The 20,848-nt window shown below is 42.8% G+C and overlaps 1 protein-coding gene across 5 annotated transcripts in view; it reads left to right on the top strand.

Annotated features, from left to right (window-relative positions):
* RUBCN (rubicon autophagy regulator) overlaps positions 1–19,449 on the top strand; it is a 71,150-nt gene extending 51,701 nt beyond the window's left edge. For 4 of the 5 annotated variants that reach the window (XM_085869141.1, XM_085869142.1, XM_085869143.1 and 1 more), the window contains exons 19-21: positions 4,397–4,550; positions 14,011–14,104; positions 18,210–19,449. In XM_085869141.1, the coding sequence (XP_085725267.1) occupies positions 4,397–4,550; positions 14,011–14,104; positions 18,210–18,394 (433 nt within the window). In that variant the 3' untranslated portion in view covers positions 18,395–19,449. Of the gene's footprint in view, positions 1–612; positions 3,063–4,396; positions 4,551–14,010; positions 14,105–18,209 lie in introns of those variants that run through there. The other variant, XM_085869144.1, reaches the window with a different exon arrangement.
* Positions 19,450–20,848: the final 1,399 nt, after the last annotated feature.

Here is a 20,848-nt window from a genome sequence, read left to right as displayed (position 1 = left end):
TAGTTCTGGAATGACAGGGTGAGTGCGAGATTTTCCAGGATTAAAGGAGCTGTCATATCGAGACAGACAGACAGACAGACAGACAGACAGACAGACAGACAGACATCTGCCATTTGCCTGTCAGTGGGAGTGGTTACTGTACACTTATAATGTGGAGTCGTCTACAAAAAGGAAGTGTTTTCTGGAGCATTGGAGAGGATGTTTTATCGAAATGAGGAACAAGATTGTGCCCAAAAAACGACCTTGGAGCACCCCAGCCGACACTGGGAGAGGAGAAGAGATGGTTCCATTGAGAGCAACATGTTGACTGCACGAGTGGGGGAAGTCAGAAGTCGGGGTATAACCGCGGCCTTGCATGCCACCGACAGAGAGCTTGTCAAGCAATGCTGAATGTTAGATTGTCACATTCCTGAGATATGTCCAAGGAAACAAGTCCTGACCCCTTGTTACCCTCGCTGGAGGAGAGGATATTGCATTTGGGTCCGTTTGTTTGTTTGTCCGCACAGAACTTTAGTGTTTTTCTCCGCAACTGCTCCTTGGATTGTGACGAAATTTTCACCATAGTAGCGACTACTCATGTAGAATGTTTTATTTATAATTATGATGTCATAGGTCACGTGGTGTGGCAGTCATGTTGGAAAAACGGGAAAACTTTGGACCTCTGTATCACTGAAACCGCACCAAGGAAAAAAAAATGAGACTTGACACATAGCAGGTACTCCTCATGGGGAATGTTTGATTATTTTTTATGACATCAAAGGTGCCTTCATTTTGACATAATAATTGCATATGTAGAACGCTACATCTGATAAGTATGAAAATCTTTGAAGGTCATCTGGAGATAAAATGGTCCACAGAAAAAAAAAAGATGACTTCATCGGTCATGTGATTCAGCAACCATATTGTTTAAAAAAAATTTTTTTTAAGTTCAAAAATCTCTGAAATGGCTGAACAGATCGAGGTGAAATTTTACACGTATGACCGCCTATCCATGAGGAACAAAAGGTTCACACATATGATGTCATTGGTCACATGGCTTGGCAGCCATATTGTATTTACCCTAAAACCTATTACAAAAATCTTCTTCTCCAGAACAGCTGGACAGATCGAGGGGAAACGTCACACAGATGTTCCCGAAGCTTTGGGGATACCAGGGTATTCACAAATAATTGATGTCACATGGTCTGGCAGCAATATTGGATTGAGCGAAAATCTTTTTTTTTTTAAATCCTTCTCTTGAACCGCTTCACCAATCGACATGAAATTTCATAATTATGATCTAGTAGTGATGGGGAATAATATGTTTTAAATTTCAACCTGATTGGACACATGGTCTGGTGGCCAGAATTATTTAATTCTTTGAATCTGGGTTCTTTTTGATTATTTTGTATTTTGAAAAGGCTCACTTGGCTGTGCCTGGACAGGTTTGTGGGTAGAGGAGTTGCAGCTGAAACCCGAATCCTATCAAGGTTCGTCCTGATGACTTCATCTTTGCTTTTTCCTTGTTCAGGTTCCTTCTGATTACTCTAATGCAGGACTGTACCTATTTGGTCTTTATTTGATTTGAATTGAATTTATTTTAATCCCATTCTAAATCCAGTTGAATAATAAATTAATGTCCTGAGTCAGGATCAGGTGTCCAATCAAAGTGGAATTGCATCAAAGCAGGACATCTTGGGACCCGGTCCATCACTGCCAGCAGTTATCAAGTGGCAGTTCCAGTTATGTTTATTATTAATTCCGTAACGCACCAGTCGACAAACACCACACAAAATGCACTACACAAACACCACACCACACAAAACAAGTCCTGGCGAGGGTCTGCAATCTTTGAATGCTATTTTTCTTGTTTGAAATTTTAGAGCCTCCAACCATTCCTGAGAGATAATCAGCAGCCTGTCTGGAGGGGACAGAATCCAATCTGGTCGTCAGAGATTGGGCTGTTTGAAAAGAGGAAACACTTGACCCCCTTTTAAAACTTCGTTTATTTCTAGATTTGATATAGCAGCTTGGTTGAGTGGGTTAAACACTCCTCTGACTGTTGAGGACTGCAACTTTGAATCCATCTTTTACAAGCCTCGGTAGCATAATGGTTGGAGCGTTCGCTTTGGAGAGGTCAAATTAATAATTATTTGGTCAAAAGGTCAAAGGTCATTGTCACATAAAATCGTCAATTTTCATTATTATTGTAATTTTTGGCCCTATCTCTCAATGGTGAAGAATCACTTTAAAAACTAAATAATTCTCGTATCAAGATCTGAATTCAGATCTTCACCAAAATTGAATCAGTTCTTCCTTGTCACACACCCAACGTTTCCACCAGGTTTCATCCGAATTCATCTACAACTTTTTGAGATATCTTGCTATATATCGTTTTTGGCCCTATCTCTCAATGATGAAGAATCACTGAAAAAATTCTAGTAGGTGGATCCGGATCCGGATCTTCACCAAAACATAATCAGTTCGTCCTTGTCACACACCAAACCAACCTGTCCACAAAATTTCATCCGGATCCGTCCACTACTTTTTGAGATATCCTGTACACAAACAGACAGACAGATAGACAGACAGACAGAAAGGGGTGAAAACATAACCTCCTTCACCTTCGGTGGCAGAGATAAAAATCAGAATCTCTGCAATTTAACGCAGGTGGAGACCAATTCACTTGGTATGTGTGATTTTGAAGGTGATTGGTTATACCTGAGCTAATTTGCAATTGCTGTTATCAGGGGGGTAGACACTTAACCAACCAAAATATTGTAGTTTTTGTATTTTTAATTCATTTTCTGAAATTTGTTGAATTCGTTTTTCCCTTGGAAGCTGTGGGTTATGGTGTAAATAAAGGTGGAAAAGTCTGATTTAATGCAATTTAATTCCAGGCCATAAGGCAACAAAAGGTGAAAATTTTGAAAGGGTGTATCGACTTTCTATAAGCGCTGTGTGGTGTCATGTCATTGGTCACTTCGTCTGGTGGCCCTATTGGACTGTTAATGAAAATGTAAAAAAATTATTTCTCTCTCTCTCTCTCTCTCTCTCTCTCTCTCTCTCTCTCTCTCTCTCTCTCTCTGAACCTTTACTTTTTCATGTCGATTTGAATCGAGATCAAATGTAACAGTGGGTTGACATGTAACGTGTGCAGAGGCATATCCATTGACACATTTGCATGAATTTCTACTTTCTAGTTACCTCTGCCACCAAAGGTGAATGAGGTTATGTTTTCACCCCTATTCTGTCTGTTTGTTTGTTTGTCTGTGTGCAGGATATCTCAAAAAGTTGTGCACAGAACAGGGTGAAAATTTTGTGGACATGTTGGGTGTGTGACAAGGACGAACTGATTTGATTTTAATGAAGATCCGAATCTGGATCTGGATACGAGAATTGTTTAATTTTAAAAGTGTTTCTTCACCATTGAGAGATCAGGCCAGATATCGAGCATGACATTTGAAAAATGTATTGGACCCGATATGTTCTCGTGGATCAGGCATTGCATGGCGGATGTATGCGCTCTCCAGAGTGCCCTTCTATTTCATTATTTTTTTTAATTTTTTTTTTTGGTATACAATGTCAAAGCTCAGATGAGAACAAACACACGGAACGTCCAACAAGGGGAGCATGAGGTAAGATGGGTGGGAGAGGGAAGGACAAAACAGTGTGGAACAGAGACATGAAGAGTGAAGAGATCTGTGGAAGGGTGAGGGATGGGGCGAGGTGCACAAGGTAAACAAGATGGACACTACAGGGACTTTAAGGTCCTTACACGATAGGGGCTTTCAGGAGGGAAAGCAGGGAATTTGAAGGAGGTGAGTTTGGGGTGGATTAACAAGGGTAGAAAAGATCGTGATTTTGGATGGGGGAAGATCAGAGATGGTGGTGAACGGCTGTTTTGAAGACCTTGAGAAAAGAGTGGGATTGAAGAGAGTGAGGGAGTTTGTTCCAAAGGTGGGGAAAAAAAGGAATGAAAGAGTGAAGGTGAGCAGTGATTCTCGATTTTGGTGGTATTACCAGAAGGTGGTTGCTGGCAGACCTTGAACACCCTGCGTAAATACGGAAAGGGGGGGGGGGGGAGTGGTTATCATATCGCAGACAGAGTGGGTGCGAGACTTTTTCTAGTTTAATTTTTGATGGTATTTTTTTTTTATGTATCTTTTTTTTTTCGTGATGCATTGCTCATAATTAAATAAATGAGATGTTTTGCTGAGTGTTGCAGTGTACTGAATAACAAAAACTGGTCTTGTAACTCGTGCAATTCGGAAGTTGGTCATGAAAGAGGTAATGGGAGTGCAGTGCATGCACGTTTTTAGAATTACTGTGTATTGATCTTGCCTTATTCTGTGCCTCCTAATACAAGCCATATTGTGTAAGCAATCGATCCACGTCTGTTGACCATTTGTTCTAGCTTGCGTGAGCAGTTTTCTGCACTGCCGTCACACCTGACCAACGAGTTGCATGTGTACTCCCTTGGGGAGCTTATGGATGCTCGCTCCGGAATGCTTGCCCTACGCCTTCAGCCCCTCCTGCCCGCCAGCACTCAGCACATTGAAAGCTGTCAGGTATCATATTTATATTAAGAAGTAATGAACAAATTTAGTTTGTGCAGCTCTCTTCCTTGAACATTGAGGTATTCACCACACATCTATGGAACTTGTTTCAGTGAATGCTCACTAAAGATATTTGTAATATTTCCAATCTGATGGACCTCATTGAGGGGAAACCCTTTATTGGTGATTAGTAATATGATTATTTATTTTCAGTCTTTAAAACCAAGAATCATTTGCACAACAGCTTCTGCTTTCTATTCATACACAGTTTCGAGAAAAAAAATAATGGTTCACAACATGGAAAAAGGAGAGGGGTATTTTGAATTGGCCCTCTTTTGACACAATTTGCATCTGTGTATGGCTTGTGGGCTGTTGTGTGCATGATCGTGGGTGTTCTGTGAAGACGGCAGGATCTCCAGTCGTTATTTTACCATTTTGTTCCAAGCTGTTCTGCACTAACGTGAGTCAGAGCTTGCGATTACAAGTGACCTCACTATTGCTGCGGCTGTTACAACCACCATGGGAAGCCACTGCCGATAACTGCATTGACGCTGATTGATCTTAAATCTCCATTTTGTGACACTTGGGTGCTGTTCTTTCATCTACCTGTTGATGCGGCATGGGAGTTATGGCCGTATCTTCATCAGCCATTTATGGCACTTCTTTTTTTTCTTTACAGGAGCGATGCTTCATAAGTTTATATACAGGGTGATCCATAATGTGCAACTTTTTATTTAAATATAATCGTTTCTACTATTATTATTGGTCTTTTTGTTGTTTTTTTTGGTCTAACTAAAAACACCATTCTCTAAGAGATTAGGCAGGGGATTGGGGGTGGGAGGGGGTTGGGTGGTGACTGGTGGGGGTAATGTATCTGTGCATACCATCAGGACGGCAGTGTGTTAATATTATTATTGTTATGGTACAAGCCTTACAGACTGGTACCCTATTGATTTACTCCTGTTTATTATTATTTTTCGATACAGTAAATCCTCTAATATCGCGGGTTTCGACCAATCGTGGGCAATCTATTGTGTTCCGATTTAGTTACACAGATGCCAACCCTCCCGATTTCATCGGGAGGCTTCCGAAAATTCACCCAAACTCCCGCCCTTACGATCACTATCCTTATCCTCCCGAAATTTTGATATTTTTGCACTGTTCACTAATCAGAATGTACTAGTATGAGAATTGAATGAAAAGCATCGTCTGCTACGTATAGCATGTGGTAACTCCATAACGTTCGCTGCTACCAAATTGTACGTAAAAAATTGCAAATTCAAATGAGGAGCAGCGAAACATTGGGTCTGGATCTCGCTTATGCGATCATGCACTGAGATTTAGTGCATGCGGTATGTGTGCAATACAGTGCATGCAGTATGTATGCACAGTGTATATGCATGCGATACGCTCACTGCATGCAGCTGGGCCCCGTACCAGCCCGGCGGTCACGACCACCGTGCGGTGTTTAACAGCCGCTAGAGTTCTACGAGTCGCGCTGCAGCTGTGGAACATCGACTTCGAAGTTACCGATGCTTCAAGCCCTCGATGTTGATTACGAAATGGCAGAAAAGAAGCTTACGAAGACCAAGAAATGGTCTCAGAAGTACAAGACCGAATACAGTCTCTAATACCCGTGTATTCGAAAGTCTGAAAGAGGAATTCATCATGCGTATTGTACAGTATGCAGCGTTGATATTTCAGTTGAGCACGGAGGTCGCGATGATATTCGGAAGCATGTTGGAAGCAAACGGCACACAGACATTGCAAAAGAGAGATCTTCGAGCACGAGTACCGGTACACTTCTGAATTATTTCACCAAACAAGGGACAAGCGAGGAAGAGGATGTTACCCGAGCGGAACTTCTCTTTAGTGGATTTATTGTGGAACATAACTTGCCCATATCAGTCTCAGATCATGCTGGACCTCTATTTCTAAAGATGTTTCCAGATTCAAAAGTTGCTTCAAAGTATGGATGTGCAAGAACAAAAACTTCAGCAATAATTGGTGAGTTGTCAAATGTTACTGCTTCATCTATTGCCGATATTGCTAGACTAGCTCCATTTAGCCTAGCTACAGACGGTAGCAATGACAGTGGTGAGGCCCAGCTATATCCTGTCCTGATTTCGTACTATGACAACAGTGCTGGGATTGTGAAGCAAGGTTTGCTAAGTTTGCCTGCGTGCAAACAACATTCCACTGGAGAAAACATTTTCAAACTGCTTGATCATGAGTTCAGTGACAGGAAAATTCCGTGGGGAAATTGTGTTTCCTTTTGTGCTGATAATGCCTCTGTCATGGTGGGCAAGCACAAAGGAGTCGCTGCTTATATCCACAAACAAAATCCAGAGTGCTACATCATGGGATGCCCTTGCCATATGATGCACAATACGGCCAAGAAGGCGGCTCAGGCCTTACCCATTGAATTAGATGACTTTCTCATCGATATTTACTACTACTTGGACAAAAGTAGTAAACGCGTCAAAGGAGTGAAAGCACTGCAAGAACTCTGTGATGCACCGACACACAAGATTCTGAAGCATGTCGCAACAAGGTGGCTGTCCCTTGGTCAGTGCCTAGACAGGCTGATTGAACAGTGGGAGCCACTTCGCCTCTTCTTCAAAGAAGAAGTACGAAGAAAAATGCAACCAACTGTAGCCAAGACTCTAACAACGAGCAAGAAGGACGGCACTGTATCTACTGCCAGTACTGGCACTGCAGGATCAAGCACTAGTGGAGCAGCATTCACCACTACCACTGCAGTATCTGCTGCGAAGAAGACAGCAGGGACAGCACCAAAACCAATGCTGAGAGCAGGTAGCATCACCGGCCCTTCATCACGTTCATCTACAAAGCAGATCCCTTCAGAGTCGAGAAAGACTGTGATAGTCCCATCTACAGGCAAAGAAGGACCCAAGTTAACTTCTGCTTTTGCCAAATCACTTGATAGAAGCTCAGCAAAACCTTCGAATCAGAGGTCTTCTTCCTTGGCTGCACCTACCTCAAGCTCTCTCCTCAAACGTAAAATTGGATCTGGTACTACGAGTCTGACCTCTTCTGCTGGCAGGAAACGCAAGTGTGATCGCCCTGCGGCTAAGTGTACTACGAGTTCTACAACTAAAAGCGCATCTTCCTCAAACACTGTGCAGGAATCTAGAGAAAAACGTGTCAACAGGATGTTCTTGTCTCCACAAACAAAACTCTATTGTTTCTTCCTTCGATATGCTAACAAGCTTTTTGAGAAGGGGAATCTTCTGCTCCAAAGAGACGAACCCTGTATTCATCTCCTGCACGGAGAATTGAATGGTCTTCTGAAAGATATCTTCGTACGGTTTTTGAAACCATCGGTGTCATCGGTTGCTCTGGTAAATGTACCCTTCTCTGACAGAAATCATCAGAAGAATGATGAGGACCTCATGATTGGGAACGATGCCAAACTGTATATAAGGGAACAAAGGAGTCTCAAGAAATCCACCTTCACTCTGAGTGAGTCAGACATCCAAGGTTTCTTCAGTGCAGTTCGCTCATATTATGTGAAAGCCTGCAATTACATCTTCAAAACCTGGCCGCTAGATGATGAATTAGCCAAGCATGCTCAGGTGCTGGATGTTAAGCTACACCAAGAAGTGGGGTTTGACTGTGTGGAGTTTTTCATCAAGAAATTCCCCTGTCTGTTCAGTGGCGGTGATAGTGACATAGACAGTCTTGAGAGTGAATTCGCTCACTACCAGGCAGACGCCTCCATAGCTACAATTGCTACTGAGACAGTGAGACTGGATGAGCAGTGGCATCGGATTTCACAGCTCACAGATCCCTGCACTGGTGCCAAGAAGTATCCTAATTTGAGCAAAGTGATGAAGGGAATCTTGGTCATTCCTCATTCGAACGCATCATGTGAGCGGGCACTCAGTCTTGTACGGAAGAATCATACTGAATTTCGTCCCAATTTGAGTGTCAAAACCCTGGAAGCTCTCTTAATTGAAAAACTAGCTCATAACACCCCTTGCTACCAGAGAGAATACAGCAAAGACATAATCAGAAGGGCTAAAAGAGCCACACAGCTGTCACTCAGCAAAGCTGCCATGGAAAAAGCAAGCAGCAGTAGTACCAGCCAGTAAGGTAAGAAAAATATTGCTTCTTTTGTGCTTTTTGTTAATCTTTGATTGTCCCCTAACTTACTAATATTAACATACATGTAACATTAAAAAGTGCACAATTTTCCCCTTTTTTGTTCAAAAAGTGGGAATTCTTAACATGTTAAATGCTCCAAAATAGGGCTCAGAGGGCACTAGAGAGCGTCTAGAACCCCAGAGCTTCCAGGGCCCTAAGGCGGGCCCTGGACCCCGCCGCAAGGGTCGAGCGCTCCGCGCTCGAGATGTGCGCTTCGCGCACATTATTTGGTGTCGGTTGCAAATCCTCCCTAATTCTGATTTCCAAAAGTTGGCATCTCTGTAGTTATCGCGGTATTTCATTTCGGCCAATCGCGGTTTTTGAGCCAAGATGTGTCATTGTTTGCGTCCGCATGTGCAATTACCTCCTATTACGAGCCTTTTGTTTATCACGCACCGTTAATTGTCGTAATCAGACCAGCATATCGGGACGAAGCTAAGTTTAATAATGAATCGCCATCAAACAGGAAATGACATTGTGGATTCACTTTGACTTTAAGTGGACCAGCTTACGAGAGAAATCATTAAGGTTTATCAACATTTTCACGAGGCACCCGGGAACGAAGGCTCCAGTTCAACCGTGGCTCATGGAACTAATTGAGGCTAAACGATTTATGCCGCAGCAGGTTTTTAATTCCGAAGAGACGGGATTATTTTGGAAGAGGATACCATCTCATACTTCCTCTCCAAGCAGGGAAGATCTGCTCTGGATAAACGTGGCTAAAGGCCCGGTCACACCTTGACGTTTTAGCCAGCGATGGCAACGTATTAAAATGTATCTAAAACGCTGGCTTACGTTGAACTTTTGATGTTTTTTTTAAAAGATTCGGACGTATTCATAGCGACTTGGTCTTATGTATACCGCATTGGTAACGGACACAGAACGTTTCGTTGTGTTATAGATAACTTATACCAACGAATGCTGAACCTGTTGTCGGCCTACACAACCGATGCCCAACGATAGTCTAACTTAGGCATAAAGCGTTGCACGCATCGCCGACGATGTCGTGACGTAGCCTATTAAAAGGCTGATGCACAACGATTCGAATCATAACTGCCGTAGAAATGGAAGTGTCAACATCGCGGTCACACCTTGGCGATCTTGCCAGCGTATGCCGACCTAAGAAAAATGTGTCTAAAACGTTGGGACTCGTCAAATACGGTATGAGTAAGTTTGGTATACGTGAGTACAATGCTAAAGTACGCTATCATACGTCGTAGTAAGTAGAGTACGTCAAGAAATTTTAAACATGTTCAAAATTTTACGACGTACTCGGCGTATGACACACGTTCCGCATGCGATGGGGATAAGTTTTACACACAATATGTGGACGCTTACACACGTCCACAAAGGCTACTTATAAGCTACTCATAAGTCGAAACACGTCGCGGTAATGTCTTTTTTTTTACGCGAAACTTATTTCTAACTTATGTTTGACGTGCTTTGAACCAATTCTTTACGTCGTCCCAACACACATCGACGTATGTAGACGTATTCCAATGACGTCTTCCGGTCGACAAAAAAAAAAAAAATTAACGTGTTTCTAGCTTACAACTGCCATATAAAGACGTGTTCCCAGCGGTTTTGGGAATTGGTATATAAAAATGCTGCTCATAAAAGGGGAACCCAACAGTGTTTTCAAGTCCTTTTTGAGTCGATGTCCATGTCAGCAGTAACAGTATCATTATCAGTATCAGTATCAGTATTAGTATTAGTATTAGTAGTAGTTTGTTCATGTTGGCAGTAGTAGGTGAGTGTAAGGGGGAGGGTGTGGGTTATGATGGATCGTCCTTGCGTTTAACGATTTAACGATTTAAATGATAAACTCAACGATTTAAATGGCTGCATCTCCACTATTGAAAGTAGACGCTTGCGCTCAACAATTGGATTTTTTTTACACTCAACGACTTTTAAACGGTACCACTCAGCTATTTTCATTGTTTACAATGAACGATTTAAATTGCTGTCACTCGCCTTTGTTTTTTGACGCTGGGGTTTGGAAATTTGAAGCGTTTCTTCTGAGCGTGTTAAAACGCTCAAACTCGACTATTTTAAATAGACGCTGCCGATGGACAATTGGAATCATAGCCAAGCTCGACATCGAAGTGTGAACATCCTCGTCATGCCGAAGAAAAGTTTGAAGAATGCTGCAAATAAGTGTCCTGGCCGTGGCCGTGGACGCTGACGCAAGGACGATCCATTATACCGACGTCTTTCAGCCTATGAGTAACTTAAAAGTAACGTCTGTCGATGTGTAGCAACGATCGCGTAACGTGCCAACAACACGTTAATCACAGGTTAGAAATGAGTTTTTGGTACGCTAAACATTACCTCGGCGTGTCTCAACTTATGATTAACTTACAAGTAGCATGTGTTGACGTCTGTCAACGATCGCAGACCGTGCATACAACTTGTGGCCAGCATAGCAGAACGTGTGAGTTATACGCCGGCATACGTCGTGAAATTTCAAGCATGAAAAATTTGAGGACAACCAAAAAGTACAACATTTAAAGCCAACGTACAACGACGTATGGCAGTGTTTTTCAGCGTGCTCTCAATGTTATCAAAACTTACCAATAACGTATTCAACGTGTGCCAGCGTTTTAGAAAAAAAATTCAAAAATCGGCATACGTTGGCTAAAACGTCAAGGTGTGACCGGGCCTTAAGGATCGTTTTATCCTTCTAGTATGTGGCAATGCAGCAAGAAACTTTGTTGTGCTCCCAATGATCCAACAGCCATCACAACTTCGACATCCACATCTTTATAACCTCCACCCTCTTCCCTATAGCAGAATAATCATCATCTCCGAGCTAAGTCTTGTGTTTTCCATTTATGGCAGAGGACAATATGAATGAATGCGTAATATGTTTATCCCTCACCCACCTCACTTTTCTTGGAATAAATTTAAAAGGTAAAACGATTGTATATTTGTTTAATTAACCTCCGCCATCTTCGAAGATGGATGGAGGTTACTGTTTTCACCCCTTTCTGTTTGTTACTTACGAAATCTAAAGATTTCGGAAGTATATTGATGACTTCCGTTTCTGTTTGTTTGTTTGTTTGTTTGTAGGCACGATAACTCGAGAACGGAAGGAGCTACCAATGTCAAATTACACCACGTGATTCAGGAGGGTGATTGCTAGTGCTGATTAGATTTTGGTCAAAATCGGTCAAAGGTCAAGGTCACAGTGAGGTCAAATATTCGATTTTTGATGGTTTGGTACAGAAAACTCGAACGGAAGAAGCTACCAATGTCAAATTACACCACGTGATTCAGGAGGGAGATGGCTAGTGCTGATTAGATTTTGGTCAAAATCGGTCAAAGGTCAAGGTCACAGTGAGGTCAAACATCCAAAAAATGATAGCTCGAGAACGGACGAAGCTACCAATGTCAAATTACACCACGTGATTCAGGAGGGTGATTGCTAGTGCTGATTAGATTTTGGTCAAAATCGGTCAAAGGTCAAGGTCACAGTGAGGTCAAATATTCGATTTTTGATGGTTTGGTACAGATAACTCGAGAACGGAAGCTACCAATGTCAAATTACACCAGGTGATTCAGGAGGGTGATGGCTCGTGTTGATTAGATTTTGGTCAAAATCGGTCAAAGGTCAAGGTCACAGTGAGGTCAAACATCCAAAACATTCGATTTTTGATGGTTTGGTACAGAATTATCACTTATGACCGATCAAACCTCGAAAAGGAACATCTGCGGGTCCCCGGCAATATTCCTGGCAAGTTTCAATCCGAACGGACCGGTGATCATCCGGTTATTAATAATTTGGGGAAAAATTGGCATGAGAAGGTGGAACGACACCTTCAGCTGCTATATATACACCTTTTCAACACTGAAAAAGCAGTAAAATGGCCATAACTTGGGAACCGCTCGTCCGATTGACATCAAACCTCGAAAAGGCGCATCTGCGGGGCCCCGGCAATATTCCTGGCAAGTTTCAATCAGATCGGATCGGCGGTTGTCAAGAAACGGCGGTCGCAGACAGACAGACAGACAGAGATTGCTGGAATTATAGATAGATACAGTAAGTCATTACTATCCAGAAGTGGTGCGTGCCCGAAAGGAATGTTCACATGCATTCCACGAATTATCGCTTGCATTGAAGTAACAACTGCCGTGATACTTACACACACAGAGTTAATTAAAATTAAGTTTACCTCCCCGTCTTTGCTTGCCATGACATTTGCTGCCATTGACCATTGCCACTCCTACACCACGGTAACTAAATGGCGCCCTTTCCACATCGGCCACGCCTACGCAGCAACGTGTCTTGTCATTGGTTTGGTAAATAAATGGCCATAACTTGGGAAGCACTTCTCCAATTAATATCAAACCTTGAAAAGGCACATACTCAGGTCCCCAGCAATATACATGGCAAGTTTCAATTAGATCGGACCAGTGGTTGTCGAGAAACAGTGGACACACACACACACACACACACACACACACACACACACACACACACACACACACACACACACACACACACACACACACACACACACACACACACACACACACACACACACACACACACACTCTGCTAGAATTATAGAGAGATAAAATGTAAATGTGGGAGAAAGGGTTACATGTGCAGACGACTGCGGAATGCTACAGTTTTGTGACTTTGATAAAATAATCTTGAATAGTTACGTGGAGAAATGGAGATTTTTGCTTCGCTCGACGTTACGAGTTCGTTTTAACTTCGATTTTAATTTTGTCTTCGGTTTTTGCGATCGCTAAGGACGCTTAAAACTCGGTTGTCGAAATTCTGGTAAAAATAGGATGTTTTGGAGACGTTTTAAGATTGTATAAAAAATATTTCACTCGCGCGTCATGGGTTGTCACGTGGAGCAGTGCGCTCGAGCAGACGCGTCGTTGAGTCATGTAAAAGTTTTGCGTGTGCGCGCTGACGGTGTTTTCGATAAAGATGGTGTTTAAAAGTCATTTTTATCCCAATAAAGGTTATCGTCGCATGCCTGACTCGCTAAGCCGTCGGATTATGTAAAGATTGTTGGTGGATGGCCGAATATTACGGTTTTGTGACTTTGATAAAATAATATGAAATAATTGCGTGGAGAAATGGAGATTTTTGCTTCGGTCGACGTTACGATTTTTGATGGTTTGGTACAGAATCATCGTAGAAACTTCTGGTTTGCATCGCTACCTTCTCTCGAGACAGCTTTTATTAGACAAGGTCAGAGGTCAAGTTGACGATTTCGTAAGTACCAGTCTATGACTGCTTGTTTGCTTATTGATTTTCCTCCCTTCTTTTAAATTACAGCTTTGTCAAGCGAGGGGCTTCATCTGCGAGTTCTGCAAAAACCCAACAGACATCTTATTTGCATTTCAACTTGAAAAGTGCAGTCAATGCCCAGGTACCTGGCCTGTGTGCACTTTCCCTTGTGTGTCTGACCTTCCCTGTTCTATTTATTCATTTGCACAATTTACCTCGCACCTTTAGAACATGGAAGAAAATTCAAAATTTAACAAAGCCATTCTGTCGCATCTTACCTGTGTCACCAGACGTTACGATCACCACTGTACGTATTGTACACGTTTAGCTTTCTCCAAAACCTTGATAAGTGACTCGTACACTCTTCAAGCGGGTCACCTCTGGGATGCAAAAACTCTGCATAACACTGCCATTTGATACCCTGCTTCTATTATTTATACTCACCCTCTGCATTTGGCCTCATGAAGCAACAGTGTAAATAATGCTGCGACGCATTTCAAACATTTTTAATTCGAGGGTTGACGTGTTGCGGGAGGAGACTTTGATCGAGATGGAAAACTTGATGCCCTTTGTGCATCATTTGGGAGCAAAATTCAAACAGCATGACAGTGGCACTTCTATTCTGGGTATCTGGCTGATTGATGTAGCACTCAGGTGAAAGTCAAAGGAGCACGTTTCTGTGGACAGACATAGTGTGTTTGTTCAGGCACCAGTTTGAGGGTTATTCAGTATTTAAATGGAATTCAATGCAATAGGATGCATTTAAAAAGTATACATATACAGGTATAACAAGAGGCTTAAAGCTAACAAAGCATTTTCAATGAAGTCCAGCCATTGGGCACATATTGCAATTCCCAAGGACTTGTGACAGACCTTTTTGTTGAAGCCTGAGGAATTGTCACGATTTTGTGAGTATTCCACAAAGTGAAACCCACATATTTTAAGCTATAATTTAGTGGGGAGGAAGAGGTGTAGTTGTGTTTAGATTGTCTTGGGCTATTTGTGCGAGCTTGTTGATTAAAAGAAAAGTTAGTACGAGTTTCCATTTTTCTTTTATTTTTGGAGTGGAGGACGGTGGGCAGATAATGAGTGCCACATTTAATGCCTTCAATTACGTTGCGGTATTAATGGGAGTACAGTGTAGAGTTGTCTGATATTTGTTTGATTTTGGTGAAGATCCGAATCTGGATCCTGATTAAATATACATATATTTTTTAAGTGATTCTTCACCATTAAGAGATGGGGCCAAAAATGATATATAGCATGATATTTCAAAAAGTTGTGGACGATTTATGACAAATTTGGTGGATGAGTTGGGTAGGTGACAGGAAAAAGCTGATCCACCAAATCTTGCTGGCTCATCCACCAAATCTTGCTGGCTTCTCACTCCAAGCAGACACGTTTACTTCAATATGTACTTTTTTTTCGATCAACTGCAGAAATATTATTCTTATCTTCTTTATTATCAATGGTTTCCTCTCACATAACAAAGGTCTTGACTTGAATAGAGTTGCCACTGGTTATGAAATATTTCAAATTTCATTTTGGAAATGTTTTAAACCTTCGTGGACGTACTCGCCTGTTGGACGTAATTCGTGGATGTAATTTCGTAACCTGTTGAACTGTGCTTCCTGTTTATTTGTACATTGTTGAAAGGATTTTGATTTGTAAACGCGATGTAATCATATTACAATGAATTGATATGGCAGTTTGACTTGCCTTGCTAAGTGCTCGGTCTTTGTGTGAATCGTCATCATCATCATTGTGCGTATGTCTGTCTTTATGTCCATGAACTACTCTGAGACACTTGGATTGATCGACTCCAAATTTTCGGGGTATACTCAGAGGGGCCCTACTTCGGTTTTCCGTGAAAATAGTTTTTTTTTCGAAAAATACTATTTTTGAAGTTTTTTTTGGATTTCTCAAAGGTGTTGTTATTTGGGTTATTTATCTATTGTGATGGACCAGTCCCATCACTTTGTCTGTTAACTACTCCAAGACCAAGGGCCATAGATAGTTTGAACGGGAAACTCCTATTACGCATGTATGAGCCAAATGAGAATTGTCTCCCTTTCATTAGAGGTCCCACAAGCAACCGGATTATGTGATATTTCAATGCATATACCATCGTGGCATCGCATATCAAAACCCCCCCCAAAAATCAGATTTATAGCATTTTAAACCCTTTAGATCCTTTAGAGACCCCCATTAGACCCTAACTAAACTATTGGATGTGGGGGGACGTCGATGACCTTTACGCCCTTTAGACCCGTTAGACCCCTTTAGACGCACACCACACAAATGTCTATCGAGTCTTATTGCAAAATACAGATGATACTTTGTTTTTCAGCAAGTAATGCACAACCTCCACCGACCTGGAGGGTGGGGTACTCTGATAGTTCGAAATAAATGTATTATTGGCTTTGGTCTTCATTTATTTTTTTGTGATCTTGTTGAAGAATTGCTTTTAAGCTGCAATCGACAATGATATTGTTGTGGACCTGGGGTCACGGAGGTACTACGAGGGTGGTGGGTATCCCTGGTTCTCCCTGGACTCACCGGGAATCGCAGGCCGTTGCACATGAAAAACTTTGTCGCGGCAGGTCGCTAAACGACCACGAAAGCCAATAGCTTGAATACGTGACTTAGGGTCCTCCGTCTGACACCGTTTACCGAAGAACACGTGGTGATCTTATTGGGGAATCGCGCCCTCGGCAATTATGCTTTCGTTATCTTTTTTTGGATCTTGTTTACTGCGGCCGAGCTTTCTGCTTGCACAATGCCGGACTGATACGAGAACCCATTAGTGGGGAATTATAACCTCCCAGCTAATCTACATACGGACATTGCTTGACCAATGGAAGAAAGGACAACCACAGGCAAATTGGAAATATAACAAGAATAATTTATTTACATTGAGTGATGAGGGGTATGGGAAGGAGGGAGGGGAACTTAAGCGCTTTAATGGCGTCAAAGGAAACCAGGACAGAAGAAGGGGAAATGCAATAAAAAGAGTGTCATCAAGGTGTGTATTTATTTTTTAAAAATAAAAAGTGAAAGCAAATGTACAAGTTGCAGACTTGATCTATGCCTTACCGACTGGCTAACAAAACAGGAAACACACATGGGGAGACAAATTGGGACTGGTACGTACCTCATCCTCCCCAACTTGGTACCAGCTCTGGCGGGAGCATGAAGCAACACATCCAAGACCAATGAAGAAACGAGTGCGACAACCCAGGCAGAGAGAAAGCGAGCGCGTGCCATGACCAGGACCCCGGTAGCTCAATGCAAAAGAAGAAAGTGATCGTGGCAACCAGGACCAAGGTAGCTCGGGGGTGATGACAGAAAGAGAGGGAATCGGCACGCCGAGTGCAGTTTTATAGCCCTGGGAGCAGGTGGGGCCAAAGAGCCACGTCAGATCCCCCGAGGCGGCCTGCGACCAGCCATTGGGCCACGTCAGACCCCACGAGCCGGCCCCATGCCAGCCATTGGAGGGTCCCCCGCAGCCCCACCCATTCTGCCGCCTGGCCGGATAGTCATTTGATCCTTCTGGCTGTCGTCATGAACAGAGCTCCACACTTAACATGGGGGGAATCCCTTCTAACCCCATGCTCCTGGGACCAACCCCAAACGTCCAACAATGTTCATGGCACAAAGCCAGGGAATGGATAAATCATTTCAGAGAGGCTTGGTCGTGTCTTGGTTTGTTAGCAGTCATTTTGGGTGGAGGGGAATAAACGGGGATTAGCGAAACGGAATACAGTACAGGGGAAGACGGCAATAAATTACATTACAGGGTCGACGTCTCTACAGATGAAAAGACAAAGACTTTGTGGGGCTTTAAAGAATAAAGGGGAATGGGAGAATTTGGCGCACGTTCCAGAATGCTGATGTTACTCGCACACGTTGAACGCCATAGCAGTAAAACACACACGCTCCATGTGATGACGGCAGTCAAGGCACACGTCATCACACGCTGATGTCTATTACCCCCAACGTGTTGAGAGGTCGCTAACTACCCAACCCAACACATTCAATTACATAATAACCCCTATGGGGAAGGCGCTATTCTTAACGTCCATTACAGAGATAACTATTCTAAAAGTCTACGTGCTGTGGGTGTTTCAATCTCAGCATGCGGTTTATAAAACCGCAACAATATGTATCCCTTTCTTTTCGGCTAATCATTCTCTTTTAATTCTTCATCTGTCATTTTACTTTTTTTCCAACTCTGCCCCCTGCAGATTGCAGCGCCTGTTTCCATCGTACCTGTTTCCATGCCTCGACATGTCCCCGCTGCCCACGCCTTGCTGCCCGTCGCCACATGTTACAATTGTCCATAAATGAAGAGAACGATCAACCGGCTCAGCCCATGGCTGATGACACCAAGGAACGGCTTTGTTCGGACACCAAGACAATAGCACTATGAGGGAAACCTGTCCCACCATTGCAACACTCGGCCTTGCCTGAATCGTGTTCTGTCCATGTGTTCTAACTGTTGGATGATTCTGGCAGAGATTCTGCCGTTGATAGGTAACAAACGGTGCACTCTGCCCTCGTGGTAATTTTTCTGTCTTTGGTTAGCATCACTGCCTGAATGGTGGTTGATGTGGACTAGCCATTAGATTATGTACAACAGATTATATAAATTGTTTAAATTATGATACAAGTATGTTTTAAACTTTTGTTGCTGTTTGCACACCACTGTGGTCACTTTTTCTGGATTCAAGTGCTTGAGGAAATATTCCTAATTTTATTTCGTTTTTTTTCCTTCAAATATTGTCTTTACGTTCACGACCCTTGCAGTATCTATTGATGTTGTAGTAAGTATGGGATGCATTTTCAGAACAGGACAACCTGAATCCATGGCAATCCTAATGACTTAGCAAGCTGTCTGGTGCACCTTCGTTGTGTTGGTGTTTTTATTTTTGGGATCGGAGACGCAGTAGTTGACGTTGCAGCAGTCTTTCACCCACCCACGGAATCGATTGTGTGACTTGAACGAGCAGGAGGCACGTTCACATACTTTTCACTTTTCTGTGGGGCTAATCCAAAACTGACTTAATTATATTTTTATATATTTTTAAAACTCATTTTCACCTGGACTGGAGTAAGGTGGCGTTTGCGTCAAATTGCACGTCCGATGCCTTTGAATGTTTTGCCTTCGTATTCCTTTGTATTTCGGGGACGATAAGAAATAACTCTTTCAATGAATGCCTTTGTGCTGCTCTTTCTATTCACCCGCAACAATATTCTGAGTGCTGAAGCTTAATATAGTCATTGTACACAATATGCTGCACTTGCATGCTCGGAATGTTTATGCTTCACCCTGATTTTTGTCACGTATTTGTTTAGCTGTTGGACATTTCGTTCTGACATGTTTTAAGGTATGTAAAACACTCCAACACTTTCAGCTCGTTATTCGTGCTTGTGTGACCTTTATTGCACTTCCGACTTGTCAATAAACCTTTCTTTATGAGGGTAGTTTGAGGTTGCATCATAAAATAATAATAGATCACTGGAAGTGTGAGTGGTGCAATCTGGCAACCCCTATACGAATGATGTCACAGCTGTGCAAAGCATTCTGAGTGTTTTGAAGACAGCAGCACTGTCATGAGTCAAGGGGTCAGCATTGTTCAATTAAGTTTCTGGTGAACGAAAATGCCAAGCCGCCTGAAATTTAAATGAGATTAGCGGTGGTTTGGTGATGCACATCTCTTAGGCAGACGTGTGTGATGCAAAAGTTGTTTTAAATGGACATGAATCAGGAACAGTTGCGAACATACTCGTGTGTATCAAGTGTTGCACCTCCCATTTTGGACACTCATTATTTGAATTTGCATGACGAGGCAACAAAACCAAGGCACGAAACGGCTCCGTTTGAATTTGGGAGGGGGAGGACAAGGCATTAAAACTTTTTCTTTTCTTTTCCGAAACCTCCAAATATATTGTTATGGGTATGCCAGCCTGGTCACGAGTGGCCTCTCTTGGACCCTCTTCCAGATTTTTGACCCTGAAGCCGACGAGCCACGGATAACTCCGCAACCCAATGGGTTGCTTAGCAACCACGGATGCCATCTGAGGTGACGAAATCTGGTTGGATCCCCGTGCCCAAATCTCGCATTACCTTACCGGTAATTTAGTTATACCAGATGGGGAACTGTGCTCTCGATGCCCCACTTTTATCTATTAATTACGTATAGCTGAGTGGAACATCGGCCAGGCTAGCGTAGTGAATCAACAGGGTGCAACCTCTCATCTACTAATGACAAACTATGTCTAACCAATGGAGGAAACGGTTAACGAGCAGGTTTGGAAATACGTTGTTGCGGTTATGGAAATGTACCCCGGGGTGGAACATACAACACATAAAGGGATTCTCTCGTTACATATTTCATAACTAAATGTGCTTAGTAATGTACCTTCCCCGCGTTTCGGGAACGGGGAAAATGCGTTGTGAGTGTTAGCATGTTCCATTGTTCCATCTCCGCTGTGATTCCTCACTTCCTTCAGACTCCTTCATCCACCGTCCATCCTTCTTTCAGCTTTCCATCCATCTTAATTCCTCACGCTTTCACTCCCAAACATCTATTTTCCGTGTTTCCGGAAAAGCCTTCACCCTTTACCTCTCGAACCCTGTAAACCCTCTCTCCATTTAGTCCATTCTAAATACCTTCCATCCTGAATCATTTTGAATCCTATCCCCCCCCCCTGCACCTTCCCACACCAAAACCACACCAACACCACTGACACACTTTCAAAGCCAACATTAGTGCTGCGCAACCGATACCAACAACGCACTGCATATCCTACTACATGCTCTGGCAGAACCTACAATGCCATGGCGTAACCGACGGGGGAAAGCTGCAGGGCCAAGTGCAAG

This window comes from Eptatretus burgeri, chromosome 2 (assembly GCF_056783735.1).
Source record: "Eptatretus burgeri isolate ZD-2024b chromosome 2, Ebu_testis_v1, whole genome shotgun sequence".
In the NCBI taxonomy this organism is placed as follows: domain Eukaryota; kingdom Metazoa; phylum Chordata; class Myxini; order Myxiniformes; family Myxinidae; genus Eptatretus; species Eptatretus burgeri.
Note: the sequence above shows the minus strand (reverse complement) of the source record. Positions and strands in the feature narration are given on the sequence as shown.